Source organism: Pongo abelii, chromosome 7, assembly GCF_028885655.2.
Source record: "Pongo abelii isolate AG06213 chromosome 7, NHGRI_mPonAbe1-v2.0_pri, whole genome shotgun sequence".
NCBI lineage: Eukaryota > Metazoa > Chordata > Mammalia > Primates > Hominidae > Pongo > Pongo abelii.
Genome location: NC_071992.2, coordinates 69,442,559 through 69,468,762, shown reverse-complemented (window position 1 = coordinate 69,468,762; position 26,204 = coordinate 69,442,559). Strand labels below are relative to the sequence as shown.

The 26,204-nt window shown below is 39.6% G+C and overlaps 1 protein-coding gene and 1 long non-coding RNA gene across 2 annotated transcripts in view; one reads left to right on the top strand and one right to left on the bottom strand.

The window, feature by feature from the left end:
* RP1 (RP1 axonemal microtubule associated) overlaps nucleotides 1-26,204 on the bottom strand; it is a 342,341-nt gene that overhangs the window by 98,142 nt on the left and 217,995 nt on the right. The window contains exons 20-24 of the mRNA XM_054561625.2: nucleotides 24,772-24,904; nucleotides 23,928-24,079; nucleotides 20,652-20,806; nucleotides 9,985-10,043; nucleotides 9,617-9,661 (exon numbers count right to left, since the gene is read on the bottom strand). Coding sequence (XP_054417600.2) covers nucleotides 9,617-9,661; nucleotides 9,985-10,043; nucleotides 20,652-20,806; nucleotides 23,928-24,079; nucleotides 24,772-24,904 — 544 coding nt within the window. The remainder of the gene's footprint in view (nucleotides 1-9,616; nucleotides 9,662-9,984; nucleotides 10,044-20,651; nucleotides 20,807-23,927; nucleotides 24,080-24,771; nucleotides 24,905-26,204) is intronic.
* On the top strand, nucleotides 4,778-6,156 carry LOC134761928 (uncharacterized). Its single transcript, XR_010141112.1, has 3 exons — nucleotides 4,778-4,966; nucleotides 5,689-5,905; nucleotides 6,093-6,156. It is a non-coding gene; the product is annotated as an uncharacterized LOC134761928 (long non-coding RNA).

Here is a 26,204-nt window from a genome sequence, read left to right as displayed (position 1 = left end):
AGAGACCATATGGCCTGAAAAGCCTAACCCAGGCTCATCAGCTGGCAGCATGGGGGAGCTATCTCTTCAGATGTCTGCAACTGCAGCACTAACTAAAGTTGTGTGAGAAGCTCCACGCAAAAAATTACCTAGCTGAGCCATGTTAACCCACTGAAAGGTAAAGATAATAACAAATTATTGTTTTCAGCCACTGAGTTTGGGGGTGGTTTTTCACACAGCAATAGATAACTAGAATAGCTGCTGAAAGCATTTCACAGATAAGGGCTCTCCATTATCTTTTTACTTATAAATACCATTAGCATTTTTATCAGGATGTCTAGTTATTAGCATGTATGCAAGGGGATTTGACTGAGTCACCTCTTTCATGTCTCCCTGGTAGAGGAAAAAATTAGATTACAGACCTGTCATTAACTGTTTCCTTCCCATTGTTTTCTTATCAATTGGAAGTGTATTCTCAGGAAAGCACGGTTATTTTGGTGAGCAAAGTTGCTACAGCTAGTGAAGTTCAATAGCCCTTCCTTAGATCATAACTTTTTTCTTTACCTTATTCTGTGTATTCTGTTACAGGGGTTACATGCATTTGACTTTGTAGTTCAGAAAATTAACCCTGTTTTTGAATATAGAAACATCTGTGTCTAGACACGTTTTCAGATACTTGGCAACTACCCACTGAATACTCAAAAGAAATGCAGAGAGGATGCATGTAAATTAAGCTCTTACATGCAATTGTTAGTTGAGCATACTGAGGGAAAACACTCTTCACATCTGCTTGCCCTAAGTCACTGCAATTCAATAATAAAAATGATGGGACAGTCTGCTTTGCCTCATTGGACAGAAAATATGTTCCCATGACTCTTACCTTGACAGAAGAGGGCAAAGGAATATTCAGTGAAAGCGAAAAAACCCAGCACGTCTCTGCAGACTGCAGCCTCTCACTTCCCTGACTATAATAATCAGGGGTAGATTAAGACAGCCTAAAAAGACCAAGAGCCCTGTGTGTGAAATGTTTGTTTGGCTCTTACTTGGTGGAGAAGTTGAGGGTTGTGGCAGGGAAAGATGGAGGAGAACTGAAGCTGACCTGGGGGGATAAAGTTCAAAAGTTGAACAGATCCACCTCCATAAAAGCCCTGTGAGAATCCCCCAGATTTTAGGTGGTGAGGAGAGGTCAGAATAAATAAAACTTTCTCTATCATTACATCCATGCTGACGTAATATTACATACAGATTGGCATGCCTGTCAAATGTCTAATCTAGCTCTTTTTATAATATTGATGACCACTGCCCATAACACCCACCTCCAAGTAGCCACTGACCCCCTCTACAGCCTCCCTCTCACACAGCGACCTTCCCTTGTGCCAGCCTTCAGCTATCCTAAAAGGCTTCTTTCTTCCTCCAGGACTTGGACTAAAATCTTTCAGCCAAAATGTCCTCTTTCACCTCTCTCCTCTCACTGGTGAACACCCTAGCTCAAAGGTCACCTTCTCTTAAGAAGCATTAACATGGCCGGGCGTGGTGGCTCATGCCTGTAATCCCAGCACTTTGGGAGGCCGAGGTGGGCGGATCACAAGGTCAGGAGTTTGAGACCAGCCTGCCCAATATGATGAAACTCCGTCTCTCCTGAAAACACAAAAATTAGCCGAGCATGGTGGTGCACGCCTGTAGTCCCAGCTACTCAGGAGGCTGAGGCAGAAGAATTGCTTGAACCCGGGAGGTGGAGGTTGCAGTGAGCCAAGATCATGTCACTGCACTCCAGCCTGGGCAACAGAGTGAGACTCCATCTCACACACACACAAAAAAAAAAAAAAAAAAAAAGAAGAAGAAGCATTAACAAACATTCCTCCCTGCAACCAGAATGAACCACTCTCCCTCTCATGCCTATACTGGACCCTGGCACACTTCAACATTTGGACATGCAAATAAGTGCCTTGACAGATCAGGACCCTCTCCACCCAGATTGTAAGCCCCTGAAGGGCAAATTTTGGCCTTAAATGTCTCTGTATTCTCAGTGCCTAATACAACACTTGGCACATAATAGCCTTTCAAAAAATGAATGGGTGATTTATGAAACGTTTTGGGATCCGTTAAAATGTATTTTGAAAAGCAAGGCTGCCTCTATGAGGAAGGATATTCAAGATGCCATTAAGATTGTTTCAGCACAATATATAACTATTTATCAATTAACAAAAACAAGTCCTTCTGATGATGTGTCATTAGTGTCATTTTTCACACAAAGGACAAGGATATTGTTATTTGCCTCATAATTGATCTTATTATTAGCACAAAGATAATGGAAACAATATTGACCTTGTATGATCCACATTTTCAAGGTCATGTAAATATATTTAAATGAGATTTAGCAAAGATACTGTAAACAAGACAGATTATTCTAATTTTTATTAATTTTATCTCCAAATAATTCTATGTATATAAATTCACAAGTCCTTCAAAATACAACCTCATAAGAGGATCATGAGATTTTTTTTTAATTTTTAAGTGCTTTACAAATATTTTTATTCTTTCAGGAGACAAATATCATTAATCCTATTATACATGTAAAGCAATAGAGAAATTCTGTGCTGACTACCACAGGAGTTGGGATAAATTTGACACTGAATTGGAAACAGTTATGCTTCCTAGATTAAAATGGTTTTGACCAGTGTTCAATTTTCTCCACTTTAAGTCCAGAAAACAACCATAAAACATTATCAGAAATGAATCTGTTACCTATTTTATCTTGATATTGGTCTAAGATGAATCTCTTGTTATTCCTGTGATTATTTACCACCGATTATTGTATGATGTAGTAAAGAGTGACAGAGTCAGCCAACCGGGTGGGAAGTGCTTGCTGTAGTCCAAACACGTGCACAGTGGGACTACAGCCACAGCTCTCAAGACAGGGATAGGTTCCATTACAAGTGAAACATACAGTTTAAAAGCTAATGTTTATTGGATACATAAGATGTATTAGGCTCTGTTCAAGGTTCTTTATGGATAGTATTTTATTCTCACAATAATCCTAAGAGTTTCTACTATTACCTACATTTTATAGGAAAGAAACCGAGGCACAAAGAAATACAGTGATTTCCCATGCCATGCAGTGAGTAAGTGGTGCAGTCAAGATTCAGAATCTGCACTGCTAACCGGAACACTCAGCAGCCTCCCGCATGTGAGAGCTTGTCGTATCACTATTCAGGTAGGACAACTATACTTTAGTGCAGTTTACCATGCATCCCCTGCCTATTTAGTACATTCAACTCACCTCAAATCTTGACGCTTAACAGGGAGGAGAGTGTGACAGTTAAATATCAAATTCTTTCCAGGTGCCCTAGGTTCCCTGTGATCATTTTCAACCTGGATTCTAGCAGCTCAGCCTTGGCATTTCCACCTTGTCCTCATCCCAAATTCCCTTCCCGTGTATCCTTGATACTTGCTGCCAAACCTCTTCCACGTCCCATTGCCTCTTTAGTCACCCACCTTATCTTGGCTTACATGGAAAACTTGACTTGCCTTCCTTTGACTATAGTCATCTTTTGGTGTTCCAGGGAGATTAGTTCCAGGACGCCCCATCATATCAAAATCCAAAGAAGCTCAAGTCCCTTATAGAAAATGGCCTAGTTGGCCAAGAATAGTAGCTCACATCTGTAATCCCAGTGCTTTGGCAGGCCAAAGTGGGAACATCAAGCCCATTCTGGGCAATACAGTGAGATCTTGTCTCTACAATTTTTTTTTAATTAGCTGGGCATGGTGGCATATGCCCGTAGTCCCAGCTGCTCAGGAGGCCGAGGCAGGAGGATCCCTTGAGGCCAAGAGGTCAAGGCTGCAGTGAGCTATGATCATGCCACTGCACTCTACCCTGGGTGACAGAGCAAGACCCTGTCTCTAAAAAATAAACTAACCAAACAAAAACAACGACAAAATGGCACAATATTTGCATATAACCTATGCACATCCTCCCATATACATTAAATCTTCTCTAGATTACTTATAACTAATACAGTATAAATGCCGTATAAATAGTATTTTTTAAATGTGTATTACTTTCTGTTGTTATATTATTATTTTTTATTGTTTGGGTTTTTTTCTGGAACTTTTTGATCTGTGGTTGATGGAATCTGGGGATGTAGGACCTGCAAGTACAGAAGGCCGACTGCATTTGCTAACAATTCCTGAGTTCTTTGTGTCCCAACATCCTAAGCAATCTACTAGGTTCAAATCTACTTTCAGACCCACATTACTGTGTGCTGGTCATTAGGAGAGCAATTCATGGTCTTCAGTATATTTAGAATCCAAGTCTTGACCTATGTATGCAGGTCTGTATGAGCCTATCCACTACCAATTCTACTGCTACCGTGGTCTACTCCCGCATAACAAACTATCCTAAAACTTAATGGCGCAAAACAATGACAGTCATTTCTTATGCCCTTGAAAGTACAATTTGGACCACGCTTAGCAGGGAAGGATTATCTCTGCTCCACATAGTGTCAACTGGGGCAGTTCAGCTGTGGCTGGGAGGATTTGCTTCCAAGATGGCTCTCTCAATGTGACTGGCAAGGTGGTGCTGGCTGCAAGCACAGCCAGGGGTCAGAGCAATGGCCTTCATTCCTTTCCATGCAGACTTCTCTATAAGGTCGCTTTCTCACAGGACAGTGGCTGGATTCGAAAGGCTAACATTCCCAGAAAGTGAGCCAGGCAGGAGTGGTGTCATCTTTTATGACCTAATAGTGTACAGCAAAAATGTCACATAGTATCATTTCTGCTTTACAGTTAGTCATGACAGTTTCAAATGTCTGCCCAGGCTGATTCCACCTTTTGTTAAGTTCAGAAGAGCACAGAAAATGCTGCAGTTACAGACATTTTTAGCAAACAGTCTCCCACATTCTCCTTCCAGGCTTCCCCATCTCCACACCTCTCTGACCACTTTTGCAGCAGAACCACTATTTTCTAGGTCAGCAGTTCTCAACTCTGGGTGAGTTTGCCACTTGGAGACATTTGTTGATGTCTGGAGACATTTTTTTTTTTTTTGTCATCACAACTAGGTGCATGCTATTGACATCCAGTGGGTGAGTAGAACCCAGGAAAGCTGCCAAACACCCTGATATTTATGACAGTCCCCCACAACAAAAAGTTGTCCAAGCTGAAATGTCAGTAGTCCCAAGGTTTAGAAAACTTGCTTCAGATTAACAAGACATACTCTGATTGAGTAAGTCTATTTCACCCCAAACCATTCTATGCTTTCTGTGAATTATTTATAAATACAAAGTGGTTGAGGAGTAGGCTTTTGATGGTGATGTTTCTGCAAGGCTGTTGGATATTTGAAGATGCTGAGTATATTATATTACAGTTTCAGTGTCAAATCCATTCCGTTCCACTGCTATGTTGAGTTATGGGTATTTTGTCTGAAACCAAAAAGAAGGTGTGAGCCAATGTTCTAGAATCAAATAAAAACTAAACACTAGCTATTTAATTTGGGAGCAAATGAAGCTAAACCCAGCCAGGGCATGAGAAGCGCTGCACTGTCTTCCTGGTTGCTCACTTAACACTTCCTGACATGCCTATGCCAAAGGTTTTAGGCACCAAACAGTAAGTCACAGCAACATCTGGCCTCTGCTGGGAGAATTCGTCTTGGCTCACCTTCTCTTCTTTTGATTCTAAACTTGTTCACAAGTTGACTTCTCTTTTCCCACTTAGCCCTGCTGGAATTCATTAACCTAGTTTCAGGCTCTGTATGTTGGGACTGACGAGGCAATCCTGAAAATGGTTCCTCTGGCATCTCAGCTTCACAAATTATGCACACTCATTTGAGACACTGATTCCTGAGGCCTGCCCAGGCTCCCCGGTGCCACGATGTGTCTTCCTGTGGAGGAAATGAGGCTGACACAACAGGCAGAAGGCTCCAACACAAGGGGTAGGCTGTTACCTTGTCATTATCCACACCACCATAGGAAATTGTACCCTGAATGATCAGAGTAAAAGGCAATACAAAACCATCAATAGTTGACTCAGAATGCATGATGATGTGATAGAATATTTTATGTTCTTAATCATGTTTAGCTGAGACTAATCATTACATTTAATTTTCTTTCTTTGAGCAGACACTATTTGGGCAGTGAGGCCAGCCAAGCATGTATAGGTAACAGAATTGAGAAGAGAGAAAAGGTATTTTAATAATCTTTACCACACATAATCTACCAAATTGTTAATGATCATACTACAAAGAGTTAGCATTGCCTATAAATATGTGAGTAAGTGCTCCAAGAATTTTTAAATCCCTCAAATCAGAAATCCTTGAGTGCATGTAGGAAGCTGAGTCATTAAAATGAAACAGTTTTGTATAATGGTTAAGAGCTAAGTTCCAATATCAGTTCTTTCATTTACTAACTGCTTGACTGAGGACAAGGTTCTTACACTTCTGAGCCAGAGTTTCTGAGATGGTATTTTATTTATTTAGTTAGTTTTTTGAGACAGGGTCTTGATCTGTTGCCCAGGCTGGAGTGCAGTGGTGCCATCTAGGTTCACTGCAACCTCTGCCACCTGGGTTCAAGCAATTCTCCTGCCTCAGCTTCCCTAGTAGTTGGGATTACAGGCATGCACTACCATGCTCAGCTAATTATTGTACTTTTAGTAGAGACCAAGTTTCACCATGTTGGCCAGGCTGGTCTCAAACTCCTGACCTCAAGTGATCAGGCCACCTCGGCCTCCCAAAATGCTGGGATTACAGGCATGAGCCACCGCACCTGGACCTGAGATGGTATTTTTAAAGCCATCTCACTATAATACAATGAGATTCTGGATAAATTACAAAAAAAAAATGTTTTTAGTACATTACTCTAATCTCAAGGAAGTAAGAAAAATTATCCACTGCACGCTAATAATAATAATAAAAGGGGCCACTAGCTGAAAGTGAGTGGTGAGCACTCAGCAAACAAGAAGGCGAGGACTGCAGGTGTGATGGATGCCAACACTCCAAGCCAGGAGAATGAGTGGCGATGGCCACACAAGGGTGGGAGCTGGACCTGAGACTTTTGAAGTAAGCCAAAGGGGGATACACCCTTAGTGAAAGGTTGGGCTCCAAATAAGGGGTAGTAAAAGGAGCTTATCAAAAACCCAACCTGTCCCCACAAAGGTTCTGGTTGAGAAAAGAGTAATATGAAATATAATAACAATAATAATCTCCCCTGACAATTAAAAACATCCTTTCACTTGGATCTGAAACAAGGATAAAAGCTAAATCTAGCTTAATAGGTTAAAAAAATAACACAACAAGATAAATCCAAAGATACAGAAGATAAATACTCTCTCACTCACACATTTTTAGTGACTGGGGGCAGTGGGCAGTGAAAATCAGTCCCTCTAAAGCAAGAACAGTACAGTCCCTGAAGTTGAACCACTTGCATTCAAATTCTAAATCTGTTTATGTGACTTTAGGCAAGTTATAAAAACCTCTCTGTCCTTTAGTTTCATCACCTATGAAGTGGAATAATTATACAACCTATCCCATAGGGTTACTGGAGGATGAAATATATAAATTTTTCTGGAACACTTAGACTACACAGCAAATAATATACGCATTCACTATTAATGTTACCATCACTGCTTCTATTCCACATTGTATCAGGGACCTAGACAGCATATTAGGATAATAAAAGGTGTCGTTATTCACATATGATATGGTCTTCATAGATCATTCAAATTGTATCTTGAAAGAACTTCTAGAACTAGAATTTAAATTTATTTTTATTATATAATTAATATAAATTTATTGGAGTTAGTGAGGGGGCTTAGTATGTGGCTGGATAGAAGAGCAATATGCCAAAGGCACTGATAACAATGAAGAAACTCAATCCAGCAACGGATACTGAAAATATTCTCTCACAACCAAGTTCAGTCTAACTGAGTAATGTAGTTAGTTTTGCTATGAAGAATGATTTTACCTATATGAATTATAAATATTTAAGATTATAAGGTGTCAAGGTTTAGAAAACATGTCCCAGATGATTGTGGGAATTAATTAAACATGGCTAGGAGTTAGTAATGGTGCATAATTGCACTTAGTGTTAATCACCTCAAAATGAAAGTAAAAATAACTTAGTTGAGTCCTTTTTCCTTTTCTCCTTTAAATTTAAATAGCATTTTGGTCCACTTTCTTCCCCCTGAAGCTACATAGAAAGGCATAAATGACATACATGTGCTTCATATACTTTCAAAATCTAAGACTCATGTTTGCTTTTCAACATTCTTAACCACAATGTAACACTGCCTCAATAAATTAGACTGCTTAACCTTTCAAGGTTCTTTCTACACCATAAATTAGCTCATTCACATAACTATGAGATCACTAATGTATTTCCAGAATCATATCCCAAGAAATATTAAAGGTTGCATTATTTAGAATTTAAAAATGAAATAAGACAGAACCATTCACAATGACAGTGTATCATGAACTAACTAAACTCATTAGTCTTTGACTAATCTACTTTTGAACTATAAAAAATATACATTTTAATGAGGCCATAAAATAAGACAACAGAAATAATTAATTACAAGCAAGCATTTTAAAATAGCTTATTTTAATCAAATTTGGTGAAGTATATCTAACAAAGTCCTAGGTCAACACCTTCCCTGCACATTACAACTTCATGTTTGACATCACTGATGTTGATTACATGGCTTACATTATTGACAAAGGACTTCTGATATTTTCAGCCTTAATTATAACCTTCATTTAAAAACTATTAGCCTTTATTACTGACATATGCCCCCCCAAGTTCTGGTATTAATGGATAATTTTTCTACTTAGAATGTCATTTCAAGCCTTATTACTTGATGGTTTATTATAAGACACAGACCTCTTGAGGTCCCTTAAAATTATTAAGAAATTCTGGAACATTAGTAAAATTATGACCACACTAAGAGTCGGACATATGAACAGACTTTTCCTTACAAAATAAATAACAAAAACTAAGCTGAACACAGTTCCTAATACAAATAGATAAGAATGCTAGTTTAAGCTTGAACTGTTTATGTCTCAGCAGCCATCTTCATCATTATAGGACTTCATGAATAAAATAATGTTAGCACTAACCTTTGCCTAGTTTCAAACCACTGTAGAAAGTACATCCATTTTTGAAAACATAGAGATGTGGTAACCTGGTATGCATATTAGTAAACAGTATTTATCCATTTCATTCAGATCGACTTTAAAAATGTAACATATTAGTACTATAATTGCAGATTGATTTGAAGAGAACCTAATAGAAAAAGATAACTACAAAAGACTTTAAAAGAAAACTAAGAAACCAATACGCAAATAAGTTTTTTAGAAAGTACAATTAAAAGAAGTTAATATAATTTAACCATTTGGAAAATAATTATTTTCCATATATATTTAAATTATTGAAGAGAAGCATTAAGGAAAAAAGCATTTGGGGCTAAAGTTGCTGTTAGTTTCTTTATAAATCAACTATAATGCTTATTCCTGTGTTCATTTTAAGTATTTTTCAATCAATAGTTAAACTCAATAAGAATGTACTATAAAAAATGTGTAAGGCTGGTAATCTTGAAACAGAAATGGATTATTTCAGATGATTAAGAGATGAAAAGTGGCAACAACATTTACCATTTGCTTCCTCTTGTATTTTAGGTTGATGATTTATTTGCATTTCTGCAAAAATAAAAGTGAAGTGCAGTTAATAATAGATCTGTCTGATGACATTGTAAGTGGGAAAAGAAGAAACGTGAGTTTAACTCTTTAACAGGGGCAAATCCTTACGTTGATTTTTAACTTCAAGTAGGGCATATTAACATTCTAAGACACAGCTTTACATACGTTTTTATTTCACTGTGAGGAATACTATAAATCCAACAATAAAAGATAAATGTCAAAGGGGATGTTCTGAGGAAAACTGGGGAATAGTGTTCCATGATGTCCAGATGTAACAAAATCATCTTGTACTTTCTTCTACTGATGGTTTCAGTAATCCTCACCTTGAAGATAAAGTTCAATTTCTGAATGAATTATGCCCTGAGACATGAAAGGAAGCCATCTGAGGAAAAAGAGAGAGAGAAAAAGAAAGAGAGAGGAGAAAATAGAGAGAAAATTAATTTCTGATTTTCTCAATTTTAAAATAAGGTTGATTCTGCGTTAATTTTGCACACTAAATGTTAACTATAAAATTGCTTTTTATATAGTCAAACACAATCCATCCTATTACATATTCATCATAACACTAAGAATGGTAAGAATCATACCTGTGGCTTGAAGAACGAAATATATACGTTGCTAACCCTGCTAACCACCCACCTCTCCAGGTTTGTCAGTCCTCTATCACTATCACCCATAAAAGCAACTGGGGCTCCAGCAGAGCACTCCCAGTACCAAGCTGGAGAAAAGGGCAAGGGCGGGTTTCAGAATTTGAGCATGGTACCTGGGCCAGCCTAGAAAATATGGCCTGCACATTGATTGCAGGGAAACTTGGCACAGAAAAATAGACTCCCTATTTTAATATTTCCTCTATGAGAGTTTCTGTCTTGCTTTCACCTGGCTTCCTCTAAAATCTCTTCCTCAGTGTTTGCAAAAAGAATATTACCATTGGCCAGGTATGGTGGCTCACGCCTGTAATCCTAGCACTTTGGGAGGCCAAGGCAGGTGGATCACGAGGTCAGGAGATCGAGACCATCCTGGCTAACACGGTGAAACCCCATCTCTACTTAAAATACAAAAAATTAGCTGGGCGTGGTGGTGGGCGCCAGTAGTCCCAGCTACTACTGCAGTAAGCTGAGATCGTGCCACTGCACTCCAGCCTGGGCGACAGAGTGAGACTCCGTCTCAAAAAAAAAAAAAAAAAAGAATATAACCATAAAAGTTGGTGAAAATACTATCATGTTGGAAAACATGCTTAGGGTGAGCTAATAGCTGATCCTCCTGGAGCTTCCCCCTAAACCAGGTAAACTTTAGTGTTAGAAGCTCCCTTTTGAAGAAAAGGTCAAGATTGGACTCAGAAAACCAGCTTTGCCATTTACTGGCTTTGTGATCTTACCCTCTTGAAGCTTACTTTCTTTGACTAAATTACCTGCCTCATAGCAGTGTTGTGAAGCTGAAATGAAAAGTCATGTACAAGCATTTTTTGTAGTATTACATGGTATATCAATTTTATTATTATACCACAAAAACCACGGTTACTGCTATCCCACACACTTACACATACTCTCATTCCTTCCATCCTTCCATCTATCCATTCAGTACATACTTAGAAAGTGCCCTGTGTGTGCAGGCATTTTCCTAAGTGCTGGGACTACAAGAAAAACAAAAGAGAGAAGAAACATGACCTGAGGAGCTTCCAGTGTAAAACAGAAGGAAACAGATATGTAAAGATATAATCGTAACAAAGTGTGGAGAGTCACTTAAATACAAATGTTATAGGAGCAGAAAAAGAGACTGACCAATTCAATTGCAGGAATGGGGAAGAGCAAAGGAATGAAGAACAAAAAAATTAAACAAAGAGGTGATACTTGAGCTGAAGGTTGAACAATAAGTAGGTCAGAAAGGGCACCGTAGAGAGAGACAACAGCACTGGCACAGGTACAGAGTCCAATGAGATTCCATGTGGCTGACGCACAGGAGGCTGCTGGACAAGATGACGTAGGGGTAGGGGTTGTGTGTGGGTTACTCAAGGATCTGACAACGTCAAGGAACTTAAAAGTCTGAGCTGTAAGACTGACGCCACCACACTAGCCTTGCAATCAGCAGATAATGGGAAGGTGTCGGGTATAAAGGCGAACTGTGAGCTCGCAGTCCTACCCAGCTGTCAGGATTGCTCATCTCTCCATTTTTCCAAAGCTATGAGAAATCCCATTTCCTTCTGACCATTTTAGCTCACAGTGTTCTTTCCTCCTCTGGAAGCTAATAACACACATACAATATATTTTGCACATTTACTTAGCCCCTAATTACGCAATCTTACTTTACTGGTTATGTTTTGGTTTATGTATCCCATCTTTCCAGCTACATTATTATGTATGTAAAGAGTTTACTTTATATGCCAGAATAAAGACAGTCAGCTTCATGTTTAAAAATACAGACTTTAGGCCCAGCAAGGTGGCTCACATCTGTAATCCCAGCACTTTGGGAGGCCAAGGCGGGTGGATCACTTGAGGGCAGGAGTTCAAAACCAGCCTGGCCAACATGGTGAAACCCCATCTCTACAAAAAATCCAAAAATTGGCCAGGCTTATTGGCACACACCTGTTATCTCAGCTACTCAGGAGGCTGAGGCAGGAGAATCACTTGAACCTGGGAGGCAGGGGTTGCAGTGGGCTGAGATCGCTCTACTGCACTCCAGCCTGGGTGACAGAGCGAGATGCCATCTCAAAAAAAAAAAAAAAAAAATACAGACTTTAAATTTCAAGTAGAGTCAGATTGCCTTGTTTCAAAACCTGGCTTCAACATCTACTACTTGTGCAACCTTGCCCCATGTTCTTAATCTTTGTAACCCTCAGTTTCCTCATTTGTAAATTATGGATAATAATTGTACCTACACAAAGGATACAGAATTAAACATACATAAATGTATTATGGTAAAATAGTTACTACTGCATTTTCTGACTGCCAAACACAGTGCCTTGTACACAGTTGTGTTACAGAAAATATATTGGGGTGACTGCCAGTCAACCAACAACCATCCTACTTTTCTCAGATGTGCCATAAAACAGTAGGCCTTGGATAGTGAAGCAAGTTTTTGCATTAGGACAAGAAAATTCCCCCAAAGCCAGTGAACAGATGGGAGAATTGGAGCAGTGTGGCTTGAGAGGTGCAGTGATGATATTAAAGGAGTGGAATAAAAAGCAAGCAGGAGAAGGTTGCTTGACAAAGAACACAATCCATTCTCTGCAGCCATCAGCTAAAGAATGCCTAAACCCCTATGTCACCAGGGAGCTCCCTTTCACTGGCCTAGCTAGGAAACACAAAGACAGGGGCAAAAATTCTCTTAGTCTTTTAAAATTAAAGTAGACAATTGTGGAATGTGTTGGGTTGCTCCTGCCTTAAAACATATAGGGTGTTTTGCTGGGGAAGATGTATAATGAGGTAAGGAGTAGTACAGATTTTATTTGGTCTGAGATATATTTTATATTTGGCACACTTTCACATTGAAAATGGCAGAAGAAATATTTGAAGATTCTGTCTCCACCCCCATCCCCCAAAAATGAGCAAGACTCATCCCTGCACCTCATTCTGTCAGTTTCCTACCATCACTACTTGTCACTTTCGCACCAAGGAATGGCGTAAACTGACAAAGAAGAGCACAGAAATCTGCAGCAGCACAAATACATGCTCAGAATAGCAAGAAATGATTAATAGTGGCCTCTTTCAGAAAAAAAAAAAATCAGTAAAGTTAAATGATTGCTCACTGCCTCATGATAATTTTTATTATTCCCTTCTCCCTATAAAAATTGTATTTTACATTTCTGTACTTTATCAAAATTTCAACATCTTTTTTGTCTATATCATTCATCATCTCCCCCTCTTTTCCCAGAAAGGGAAAATAAAACCATTTGTAGACAAGCTGACTTATTTTGAAAATAAATAAATGCATAAATTATTTGTAATGAGACATCTGAGTATGTTACAGAGGGAACTCATGCAAAGATTAGGTGACCTCTAAGGTTTCTTCCAACTTGGGATTCCGTTATGTTTTCCATCCATCGTCCTTACCCCCCTCCCTCCTTCCTTCCCTTCCTTCCTTCCTTTCCCCATTCCTATCTATGACTATTTGCTAAATCCATACTTGGTACAAGAAACCATACTGGAAAATAAAGAGAAATTTATGAGACTCTACCATTAAGAAGCATATCATCTGGTACCTGAGACAAATACATTCACAAACAATGGCAGTGCATTTTCTGGCAAGAATTGCACAAAGGTCTAAGTTAAGCGCTGGAGGAATTTAAAGAGGGTAAGGATGAACACACTTTTGGCTGGGCAAGCAGAGAAAGCTTCATGGCATGGATAACATTTTATCCTGGACCTTGAGGGATAAGAATTTCAATAAGCAGAAAAAAGAATAAAATGAGCTAAGACAAATGAGGGAAAAGAGTAACAATATCTCTGGAGAATGTCTAGGGACAGAAGCAAAACTTACTCTACTCAGGAGAATTGGAAGAAAAGCCTGGAAAGGTAAATGGCCAAGGTAGGGGGATAATTAGTTTTTAATTCACCACACACTAACACCTTCAGGCAGAGCTGGCCTAGGTGTAAAAGTTCTCTTGCCAACTATACTTACACAGGAGAAGGATGCTGTTCAAACAGGGCTGCCCCTGCTTCTTTTCCTGACCCTCTCCACAAATGATATACTCAGCCCTGTTCTGTATAAGGCTCAGCTCATTATTTACTAACTAATTCACTAATTTAGCACACACTTTCTGAGTACCTACTATGTTCTGTGTATTTGTCCTGTGGACACTGAAGGTCTTGATTACAACCTCCTAAGAGCATGTGCCTCATGTTTGATTTTCACGGAATAACTGCCAGAGTTGCCACAAGGCAATTAAGCAAGGAGAATGCTTTGTGAATAATAATGATGGGATGGTACGTGGTGATTATCAGCCTTGCTTCCACGTAAGAATCTCATGCATGGAGATGCGGCCCTGCTGGTGTGTGAGGCTGCAGTGATAGAGCAGAAGAAACGCCGCTCTCTGTCAGGCCGTCAAGGTGGAGCCCCCTTGCGGTGTGGTTGGTCAACTAGCCACTTCAGTTTTTCAAGAGTGAGATCCTGAGACAAGTAAATTGCGTTTTGCTTAAAAATCTATACCAGTGGGACACGTCTTTTTTTTTTTTTTTTTCTTTTTAACTCATGCTAATTCTAAGAATCACTCTTTGGCTTTTTGTTGTCATTAACACTTAAAAATGAGTATTAAGTGACAATTTTGTTTATATGTGTCATAGTGAGGTTAAGATACAATTAAACCTTTTAAATTGTGTTCTAATTCCAAATCTGTCTTTTAATATGATTTCCCTTTGGGCTTATAGTGTCTTGATTAATGCATGCATTTTGATTGAATTTATTACACATGTAAATTTAACCTAGTTCCCTTCTATTTCAGAAACAATGATAGGAGCTGAAAGTAAAAATATAAGACATCAGCCCAACCTTGGGGAAAAGTGTACTGAGCTAAAGGAGTAGGATAGACACATAAACACATACATATAACTTAATGTAGCAAGTGCTGAGTTAATGTCACACGCCTTGTGAAAGGTATATAGGAAAATGAGTTTCCTGTAACTTCAGGAAATATCTCCTGGCAGAGGTGACGCATCTTTTGTCAACTCACCAGTAAATATACCCATGAAAGCCTATAGGACTCCAGGCACCAGGGAATGGCCATGAGTTAGGTAAACTCAGATCCAACAGCACCAGCTGAGAACACAGTGAAGGCCAGTGAGGAGCAGAGAAGAACGTGTCTCCCAGGCCCTGGCTGAGCTGTAGGCCTGCTGTGTGGCCAAGGCCAGCTTTTGGCTGCAAAGGTTCCCCCAGAGTGTGATCTCAAGGATGAAAAGAAGGACTTTAGTTTGCCTTACCCGAAGGCCTGCCTCACCTGCCTGAAGGGGGCCCATAATTGTTTCGGTGGAACAACAGACTCTTTTTTTCAGCAATTAGTAAGAAGGTGCTGAGGACTGTGAAAAGGGCATGAGTCTGGAGTGGAGGTGGCATTCCACCTACCAGAGGTATTCAGGATTTGCTGATAGTCTATTGTATCCATAGTGGAAAGCTTTTAAAGTCTTTTTTTCTTGTACTTTGCACAAACGAGATAATCTCAACCTTTCTCAAAAAAATTTTTAAAAAGTCAAGAATCCTGAATAGAAATGAGACGGGAACACTTTAAAGGTGTTAACCGCAATGTCAACTCTAAGGAACGCTGTGCAGCATCATGTCCTTATTCCTCAGGTGAATGTGCCTCAGGGTCACTCCACCTATCTGACTACAATTTTGTTTTGAGAGGACAAAGCTGGTCATGCTGCCTTGCCTTGACATGTCAAGTTAGATTCGTTTTGTTTGTTTGTTTGTTTTTGAGATGGAATTTTTGCTCTTGTTGCCCAGACTGGAGTTCAGTGGTGCGCTATCAGCTCACCACTGCCTCTGCCTCCTGGGTTCAAGCAATTCTCCTGCCTCAGCCTCCCAAGTAGCTGGGATTACAGGCATGCACCACCACGCCCAGCTAATTTTGTATTTTTAGTAGAGACACGGTTTCTCCATGTTGGTCATTATTTGTAGTTATTTGCATTTAACTGATTGATTTCTGCATTTAAAAATTGTCCTATTTAGAATTCCCCTAGGTAGGGCCTTTATTTCAAATAACTTGCTTCTGCAAGCTCCTGTCAATATCATTTCCCAAACCAATCAGGAGTTATGGAAGGCAACACTGAGAAGCTTTTGGCACTCCTTGTCTCCAGGCCCTCCTAGGTCAAGTAGGTTATCAAATATATATTGTGAATGACATTGTTTCTATTAAAAGATAGATGCTAACTTGTTTTTAATAATTTCACATTAAAGTCAAGACTCACATATACACATGTATACACAATAGTTCAAGTTTGGTAACACAGAAAAATCTGGAGATTCCTTAATTTAATGCTAAACAGTACATTACAGAATCCACTCAAAAAGTATACTGGGTTAAATAGTGTTCCTCCAAAATTCATGGCCACCTAGAACCTCAGAACATGACCTTGTTTGGAAATAGGGTACGTAATTAGTAAAGATGAGGCCATACTGGAGTAGGATGGGTCTAGTACAATGACGACAGTGTCCTTACAAAAAGATAAGAAACACAGAGACACAGACACACAAAAGGAAGATAGCCATGTGACAACGGAGCAGAGGCTGGAGTGATGCATCTGCAAGCCAAGGAAACCCAAGGATGGTGAGCACGCAGCAGAAGTGGGGAGGGCGAGGAAGGACTGTTTCCCAGGCCTTCCGAGACAGTGAGGCCCCGATGACACCTGAATCGTGGATCACTGGCCTCCAGGAACTGCAAAAGGATATATTTCAGTTGTTCAATGCAATCAAGTCTGTGGCAATTTGTTACGGCAGCCACAGGAAGCTAATATAAATACTAAATAAAAATATTTGCATTAATTCATAAAGTCAGTTGAATGTCTGCCTTATTCAAATACAAATTTTGTTTGCTGCAAACCTCAAATAGCCAAACCTCCAGTGTAAATGGTAGAAATTCAGTGATGTATACCCCTATCTATATCAAATGTACAAAAGACAGAAAAATAATACCTTCAGGCATAGAAATAAAATAAAGCCATAAGGACGTGGGTGTTCAATTGAAGAGGGAAAAAGGAAAGGAGGATGCGCACACTCGCAGGCAGCCTCTGTGATGCATAGAAGCAGTCTCCTCACGCGGCTCTGCTTTGTGTCTCACCTAAGCATTTCCCCTGAGCCCACAAAAAGGGACAAGCACTCGGTGGTCTTTTTCTCTGCCCTAATTCAGCTGTGCTGTAAATTCTTGTTCTCTGAGGAAACTCCAAGGAGCATGACCAAGATTTTCTTTCCTTTTCCCTTCTGTGATGTGCACCTGAGCATTTTAGATGCCTGTACCCCAGAACTAACTAGCCACAATGAACATGCCCAGCATCATACCCTCCCCAGCTCCCCTGCCAGGACTGTCCAGTCCAGCTCCTGCGTGCACCCATGGCTCTCCTTTCCCCTCAGAACAGCCTTCCAGGCTCCATGGACACTGACCTTGACCTCATATGCATAGAAAAGGCTCTGGGAGACAGAAGTAACTAGAAGTGGCTTCAGAATGGCCTTTTTCTGCAGTAGAAAGGAACCTGCTGTGCCCCAAGTTCTATTCCTGGTGCCATACTCTTCTGCTCCTTTAAGAATTAAGGAAGTAGGACCTGTCTCATCTCTGTATAGCTATATAATAGAAAGGAATTATTTTTGCAACTTACTTTCTTCATCAGGGTATTATATGAATGAGCACTAGCTACCTTTTATTTAGGACCTACTATGAGCAGGGTATTAAATATTAGCACTTATTATTTTATATCTGTTACATTATTTGGGATTGTTCAATATATTTTGAAACTAAAATTCTTTCAGATACAACCCACTGAAATTATAATAATTAAGCTATCATTTATGCTCCTTCCTTCCAAAGCAGGCCATGGTGGCACAGCACAAACAAGAAGTAAGGTAGTGCAGGGGCCAGGTGCGGTGGCTCATGCCTGTAATCCAGCAGTTTGGGAGGTTAAGGTAAGCGGATTGCCTGAGGTCAGGGGTTGGAGACCAGCCTGGCCAACATGGTGAAACCCTGTCTCGACTAAAAATACAAAAATTAGCCAGGCATGGTGGTACATGTCTGTAATCCCAGCTACTTGGGAGGCTGAGGCAGGAGAATTGCTTCAACCCAGGAGGTGAAGGTTGCAGTGAGCTGAGATTGAGTCACTGCACTCCAGCCTATGTGACAGAGCAAGACTACGTCTCAAAAAAAAAACAAAAAAAAAAGTAAGGTAGCACAAGAAATGATGGGTGACAATGTGAAATGTATGTGTAGACATGGACAGTGGCAGTGAATGCATCTAAATTATCCACCAGAAGATTTCATATTTAAAAGAAATCAGCTAAATTAATGTGACAAAGTATATCAGAACATAAGATGAAAGTCCTGGATGAAGCACACTCTACCTCTTCTGATGCAGGGAATAAAACAGAGCTTCCACCAGTGCCCCAGAGATGCCTGTGTGCTGTGGGTGGGAGCAGGCTGGGAAATGACACTCAAGTCCTCTTCAGTGCTACGTGTTACTCATCAGATGGGGGTGCCTGTGCTGTGCTAAGTTCTAAGTACACATTGAGAGAAGAGAAAAAATCTTTGTAGTTTGGCCAGTTAAGTCATACTACAGGCCAAATAGGAACTGGAGCTTGAGGATGAACAGGATTATAATGGGGAGAACAGAGCAAGGAAAGGTCCTCCTGAGTGAAGACTAGCACTCCGAGGGACAGAAGCAGAGTGGAACAGAACTTGTTTAGGTAATTATAGGGGTCTAATTTCACTAAGATCTTGCAAGAGGACAGCTATAAAAACGAATTGGAGGGGGAAATATAGAGTCAGATGTTATACAGCCTTGAATGGAAGTTCTGTTTTGTTTTGCTTTTGTGGTAGGCAATCAGGATTACTGAAGGTTTTTAAACAGGGGAGTGATGTGATTAAAATATAGCTTTTAGAACATTATTTTCCCCCACATTTTTTCTTGAAACATTTTCAGGCAAAGCTATACAATAAAATACTAAAGAATAAAATTCAAAGTAAAACAAAGGAGACATGAGAGAAGAAAAGATAAAGTCAGAATGATGCTAGTTAGTACCATAAAAGGGCTAGCTTGGAAGTTGTGGGCAGGTAGGCTGCGAAAGAAAGACACAGAAGAAAATTGGAAGATGACTGTGATGAGCTAGTCTTGATGAACAAGGGCATCAATCAGGGCAGAGGTGGTAGTAAGATAAAAGAAAGGATGAATTAAGCAGACACTATGAACAAGGAATTGACTGAATTTAATTACTAAAAGGCAAAAAAGACGAGGGCTACTGTGGATCTCACCGCTTCTGTTCATCTGAAGTCAGCTCCAATCATCTTGGGTGTTTGCAGGTTTTAGTGGCATGCCTTTAGGATTTTTAGTTGAATTGCCTCATTATTTTTACTTTTTGCTTAGTACTTAAAGTTGCAATTTTCTTGGCTAAATCCAGACCCTTGAATTTCCACTTGCCCCTATTTTGCCTGTACTTTGTTATCTCATTTCCTGTTGATTACCTATTTGGAAAAAGAGGCTACAGGGCAGCCCTCGATATTGAAGATTCAATTTTCAAAATGGAACCCCAAGTTTCTCATTCCCATGCCCACAACAGATTGGGTTTTAACTCAATTCGTAAGTCGGGGCCCAGCCTATTCCCTGTGACTGAGAGACCAAGCAACGATAAACATGATTGCCCATCTAGCTGAAGCCAAGCGTTTTCTTGAGAAACAGCAGGGCTCAGTAAAGATCTAGAGAACCAGGCTTCTTCTTGGAAAAACAGGTGACACTTTCTTAAGCAAGAAGGTGTGGGGTTTCTATGAGGAGATTTGAAGAAGGAAATATATGGGGGACCTGTGTCTCAAGCCGAGGCAGTACAGGGCCAGGTCAGGAATTTAGAGAGCTGCTTTCAGGACTGACCCTCATGGGGCTCAAGGAAAGTCCAACTTATCTAGAATTTAATGTTTGTCTTTCTTACGTTCTGTTCTGAAAGTTCTTCTCTGTAAAATTCTCCAAACTTAATTTCCTTATGAAACTGTTGTAACACCACAATTTTAGTAATGTAAAGAAACAAACTGTTAAACAAATATTCTCACTATTTAAGTAATAATTTCCAGTATTAAACTTTTGGTCCTTTTGTGACACACACAACATTGTGGTAATAAGAAATTATAAGATAAGTCTTCCTTACAATGCTTAGCAAAAGATTAAGCAATCAAAGAGTTATGCATGATGTGGAATCTGAGTTAATGAAACAAATCCGTGACCTAAAAGATACACACACACACACACACACACATACACACGCAGCATCATCCACAGTGCAGCACACTCTTTTGAAGTACCTTGGAGACCAGCATTACCTTTGACAGGTAAAGATGGACTCAGATGTGGTGCCGGGCTCTCTGACTATGACTTGTTCACAGTACCAGTACTGTGATTTGTCACTGGCCTCACAGCGCAACAGCACCTTCTGCAGTTTTCCAAGCGACACTGCTGCTACTTGAAATTTATCAATCTGGTGCAGGAGACAGAGAAAAAAACACACAGAAATAACTAGAGTCCAAGGCATGACAAATGCAGGCAATAATAATAGCTAAATGACTGCCAGAAGTAGCACAATACTTTAAAAGAGATAATGTTACTATAGTTAGCATCAAAAGGGGCAATATGGTGAGAAAAATAAGCAAATTGCTTTTTATCTATTAAAAATATATTTCTGGCTGTTTTTTCGCTTTTGCAGTTTTATTTTCTCCATTTGTAGTAGCATCCAGAGTAACAAACAAAGAAATCCCAACACAAAGACTTTTCTCTCGTTAGACCCCTACTCTGAGAAGCAGTTCATTAGGGTATCAGGTTGACAACCACGCAGCTAATGTACAGCACATTTCCTTTCTATGAGTACTGATATGCTTTGAGACATGTGGGACAAATTTTCTTTCCTTCCTTCCTTCCTCCCTCCCTCCTTCAATACATCCTTCCCCTGCACCTTCCTCTGTAGATGAAAATAAAGCACATTCTTGGGTTTGTTGTAAAAGAGCAGCCTGGACTCCTCACTCCTAAATAGAATTGGTTTGTTATATCAAAAATACACTGACATTTCCAGAGAGATTCAGGACCTGAAGTCAGTGCTATACTGATTAAAATAAAAAGAGCTCCTTCACACATTACTTCCTCATAGATTGTTGTTGAGAATAAACGTCCTAAAGTTATCTGAGGAAAGGATCATGAATTTAAGTAAGTCTGAAAAGTTACCAGAAATGATAGCTGACTGTTAGCTACTGCTACTCTATGGTAAAAAATGTGACTCTAGTATCATTTGTATTGCCTATGTGGGGAGCTGTCTTAACTGCTCCCTGCATTGTCACCAGGTTAAATTTCATTTAACTGCTCCCTGCATTGTTACCAGGTTGAGACACGCTACCTGGGTCTCAACTATTGGCTCCATGCTGTTGATGGAAACCTCCTGTGGAGTCCAGACCAAAACCATTACTAGTCCAGTAATGATGGTTCTGTAAACCAGATGATGAGTATTTGTGCATCTTCTCATGTGTGCACAGATCATCTCATTGTCACTGTCCTGCATTCTCAGCATGGCTTTACAAGGGACTTTTCATGAGGCATGTTACCTGTTGTAGCAAATGCAAGTGATGCCCCATCCCATGTCCTCTGGATCCATTTCTAGGACTTTCTAGGTGCATCTGCTGCTTTGATAAACAGTTTAGGTGTGCTCATAGCTTTCTATCTCAATCTCCTGTCTCCTGCTTCTGTGTCTGAGGGCTTCCCCTGGTGGGACAAATCTGAGAGATGTTTCACAGAGTTTCTCTGAAGTTCTCTAGCAAGAAGAGGGAGCCACGGCAGTAACCAGCTCACTAATATCCCTATATTGGCTTTTCTCCTTTCCTCCCTCACTGTTCCCACTCCTTCACTTCTCCAGTGCTTACTGGGATTATCTCCCAGATAAATTACCCTCACGGAAGTCTTTGTCTCTCAGTTGGCTTTGGGACAAACCCAAACTACAATACCTTGAGGTATGGAAAGATAGGCTGAGGCAGCTTTCTGGTCTCTTCTTGTATCTTAAAGTAACTTTAGGTTTGAAGGCAGAATTAAATTGGGTCTGTTACATATATCGCTATGTTTTATTATCGTGCTAGGACACCTAGTAGAGAAAATGACAACTAGCCCAATGAGTGGTTTATGATGTGAGATGTGGCAGGTATGCACAAATTCTGATAATAAAACTCTCAGACTCTTACCACAGTTTCTTGACTACAAACTCTTGAAATTATTTGGCATTTTCCTTACATCCCAAGCACTGAGGAAAATAACAGAAAATGTAAAATCTAAAATGAACCATGGAAGAAAAACACTTTTACATCTCTGATTCTAAACTTAAAAGCAGATACCACTAAGCCCTCACTGTACTCTTCTTTATATACTGATTGCAACTATATCTCCTACCCAATTTTAATTTCAGTCCATAATACACCCTCCCTACTGTCTGGAAAATGCTAAACACAATGATGAACTGAGGAAGATCAATCATGAAGATGACTTGCAAAATCTCAGCAGGTAATGTCCCATGATACAGCACTGCCGCAAAATGATACATGCTAGCAGCCAACTAGCTGGCAGCCAGGGGACATGGAGCCTCTGCCATTTATCCTCAAGTGGTCAGGTGAAAGAGTCTGGGGCTGATGCAAAGCCAGCAGGGTTCTGTAGGAGATCACTTCACTGATCACTTAGCATAATATTAATAATAATACCGCGGTATCTAAAATTTTGTTTCTGCTTAAAATTAATAATTCATTCCTGATAGCAAAAGTTAGGCCTAATTTTGCTTTGGACTCACTCAAAGCAGAACTAGCTTTCCTATTCATTCTGATGAAAGCTTCTGTGTAATCAACAGTGACAAATGTATAGGTGAGCTTTAAGACATCCAGTGTTTCAAAATATTTCACAAACTACAACAGTCTGAGAAACAGCACTCTCTAACTGGTTTAAGGAGTCGTCTTTCTTAAAAATATGCCTTTACATTACATAATCCCCAATCTTCATTTCAGATCCTCAAATAGTACCTTCTCTCCATATACAACAAAATAACATTAACAATATCCTACTGCAACTTCTCAAATATCTACTATATAGAAAGACTTATGTTTGTCTATAAGGACAAAAGGAAATAAGGAGCAGCTTAGGTGTGAAAATAACACAGTTGGACACATTCAAGATGTTTTATAGATTAAAGGTCATTGTGTTATTATACGAAATATGGTATAGTGGCATTTCTATGGCCTTATCTTTTAAAATAATGCCTTGTATCTTTCAAGCCTGACAGAGCACATTCATAAATATTTTCCTTGTCTTTTGAGTTCATTTTTTTCTTTTTCTCACATGATCACTAAATTTTAATATCTTTTCTTTGTTCTATTATTTATTGTTGGTTTAGTATGTCCCATTTTTCTTGCAAGAACAACTTCCAAAACAAAGCACATTAGGAAGTCAGGTCAGGAAAATGTGTTAAAGACGTCTTAAAACTAAAATTTGAAGAGTGCCAAAAACCTTTTAAATTTTAAATCATATATGGCCATCTTCAGAGAGATTGTTAAGAATCTGGGAAATTGTTTGTATAGACTCACCTGTCCTCTTTGAAATTTTACTTGCATGTTAGATTTGTACAGCTGTCTGAGGCCAGAGTCTCCCCTCTCCCCAAAAAGACAGAGGAAAACCTCAGACTCCGTCTCTGCATGCTTCAGCTGCCCAGTGTAGACGTCAACCTGGTATCTCACTACTGGCAAAGCAACAGGGAGAGAAAACAAGAGGAAATACATTACCTTGAAATCCATACAAACAGAACCCAGATCCATAGGCTTTCAGGCTATAGTAAAAAAGGAAAAACATATATGAGAATTCCTCTAATCTGGATTTTCTATGTCTATTGAGAGACTTTTGAGCTTTAATTATTTTTAATCATACATGGGCATTTTTACACCATGAGCAAAAGGCCAGAAGGTTTATTGCACTTTCAGAAAGAGAAATAAAAGATTTTTTAAAAGGTTGTTCTTCTATGTATGACATAAGAGGATATTTTATGCTTAGTATTTTAGTGGTAAAGGTGACTGTTATTGCACATTATGTTTAAAGTTTAAAATGACGTAAGGTTTGATGAGGAAAGAAATCAAGCGAGGAGGTAAGCTGGCCCCAGGCAAAGCTAAGGTGAGTTGCAGCCATGGCATTTCTTGTCTCTCACAGCCTCAGCCTTTGTGACTGTAGCTGGGCCACAAGAACAATTTTGAGATTACATTTAATCTAAGATCCACCAGCAACTCATGCTGTGACATTAAAAACGTCACTTCTCAAGAGTAAAACAACTCTCTTAGAAGCAGGAAAAATATTCTGTAACTAAATAGCTTAGAAGCAAATTTAAGCAACTACCAAACAATTTGTCTATGGAATAGATGCTACTGAAGATTAATAACACACATGGAAAAATAGCTTGTCCTCCTTTTACTACAGGAAGCTCACAGACAACATCCCCATCTGCCTGAATCCGAGAGAGCCACACGTTTGCTGTAAAATCTAGGATCTTCTTGCTTTTCGTATGTTGCATGGTCACCTGGAATTAGAAGAAAAAATGACCAAATTGTGTCATCTTCAATTTCTCAAAGAACTTGGAATTCACAATGCATCCCAGGGATTTCAACAGTGTACTGCATACTCTGATGATGGTGATAGTGGTGATGGTTCTTAGTAGTAGTAGTAGTAGGTTGGTGCAAAAGTAATTGCCATTTTGCTATTACTTTTAATGACAAAACCACAATTACTTTTGCACCAACTTACTAGTAGCAGTAGCAGTAGTAGCAGTAGTAGAAGTGCCATCAGTTGTTTATTAGGCAATTTTTATTTGCCACGTATTATGCTAAGTGCTTTATTTTAACTATCTTTTAACCTTAATCAATCAGACTTGTAAAATTATTTCAAGCTTATAGATAAGAAAATGGAGGCATGAAGACTTGAAATGGACTCTAGTAGATTCAAAGCTCTCAATTTCACCTGTGGTAGTGATTTAAAAAAAAGAAAAAAACAACCTAAGAGAACTCGAAAGGAGATCTTCTGTTCATATTAGTCACCAAAGCAAGAATACATCAGAACTTGAAAAAAAAAAAAGTGAATGCCTTTTAAGTGTATTTATAACATCTGTAGGCTCTAAATAAACCCCCAGTTGCCACAGACCAAATGCCTACACCTTCCAGCATGCAGGCAGCTGCCTTTCCCCCCAGCCCAGTGAATCCTCCACAGACCCCTCGTCAGCCCCTTTGGTGGCTGTTCCACACAAAGGCCCCTTCCCTTTATCTTCCCCTTCACATGCCAACAGACTAGCAGAGGACTTCCAGGAATAAGCCCACAATTGTTTGCCTTGCCTCCTATCACAATAGATAAAAATGTCCTCATCCTTTTAAGATTCCAGCTAATCTTCTAAATAAGTCCCTGTCCCTCCTCAATTTCCTCTGCTTCCTGGCCTTAGGAGCAGGTGCCACCATTTCTCAGATGGCTTATTCTTCGAGCTTGCTGCCATAACCCGCTGTCTGCTGTTCTTGCTCTCTTCCAATCCTGCCTTTAGCCTGTTTCAAGAGGGACTATTTTAAAACAGAAATCTGATCATTTTGCACACTGCACACAACTTTTTTTTTAATAGTCCTTCCTACAGTATAAAATCCCAAATCCTCAATACAATGAGCAGTTCATGGTTGGGTCATAATCTTGCTAGATACTTCTCCCTCATGTGCTATGTTCTAGTTGTACTGATCTGTTCATGGTTCCTCAGCCTGGCCACATTCCCTCTCACACCAGTTTTCACATACACTCGTAGCTCTGCTTAGAACAGTTTTCATCCCGACTCATTACTGTGATGAGTC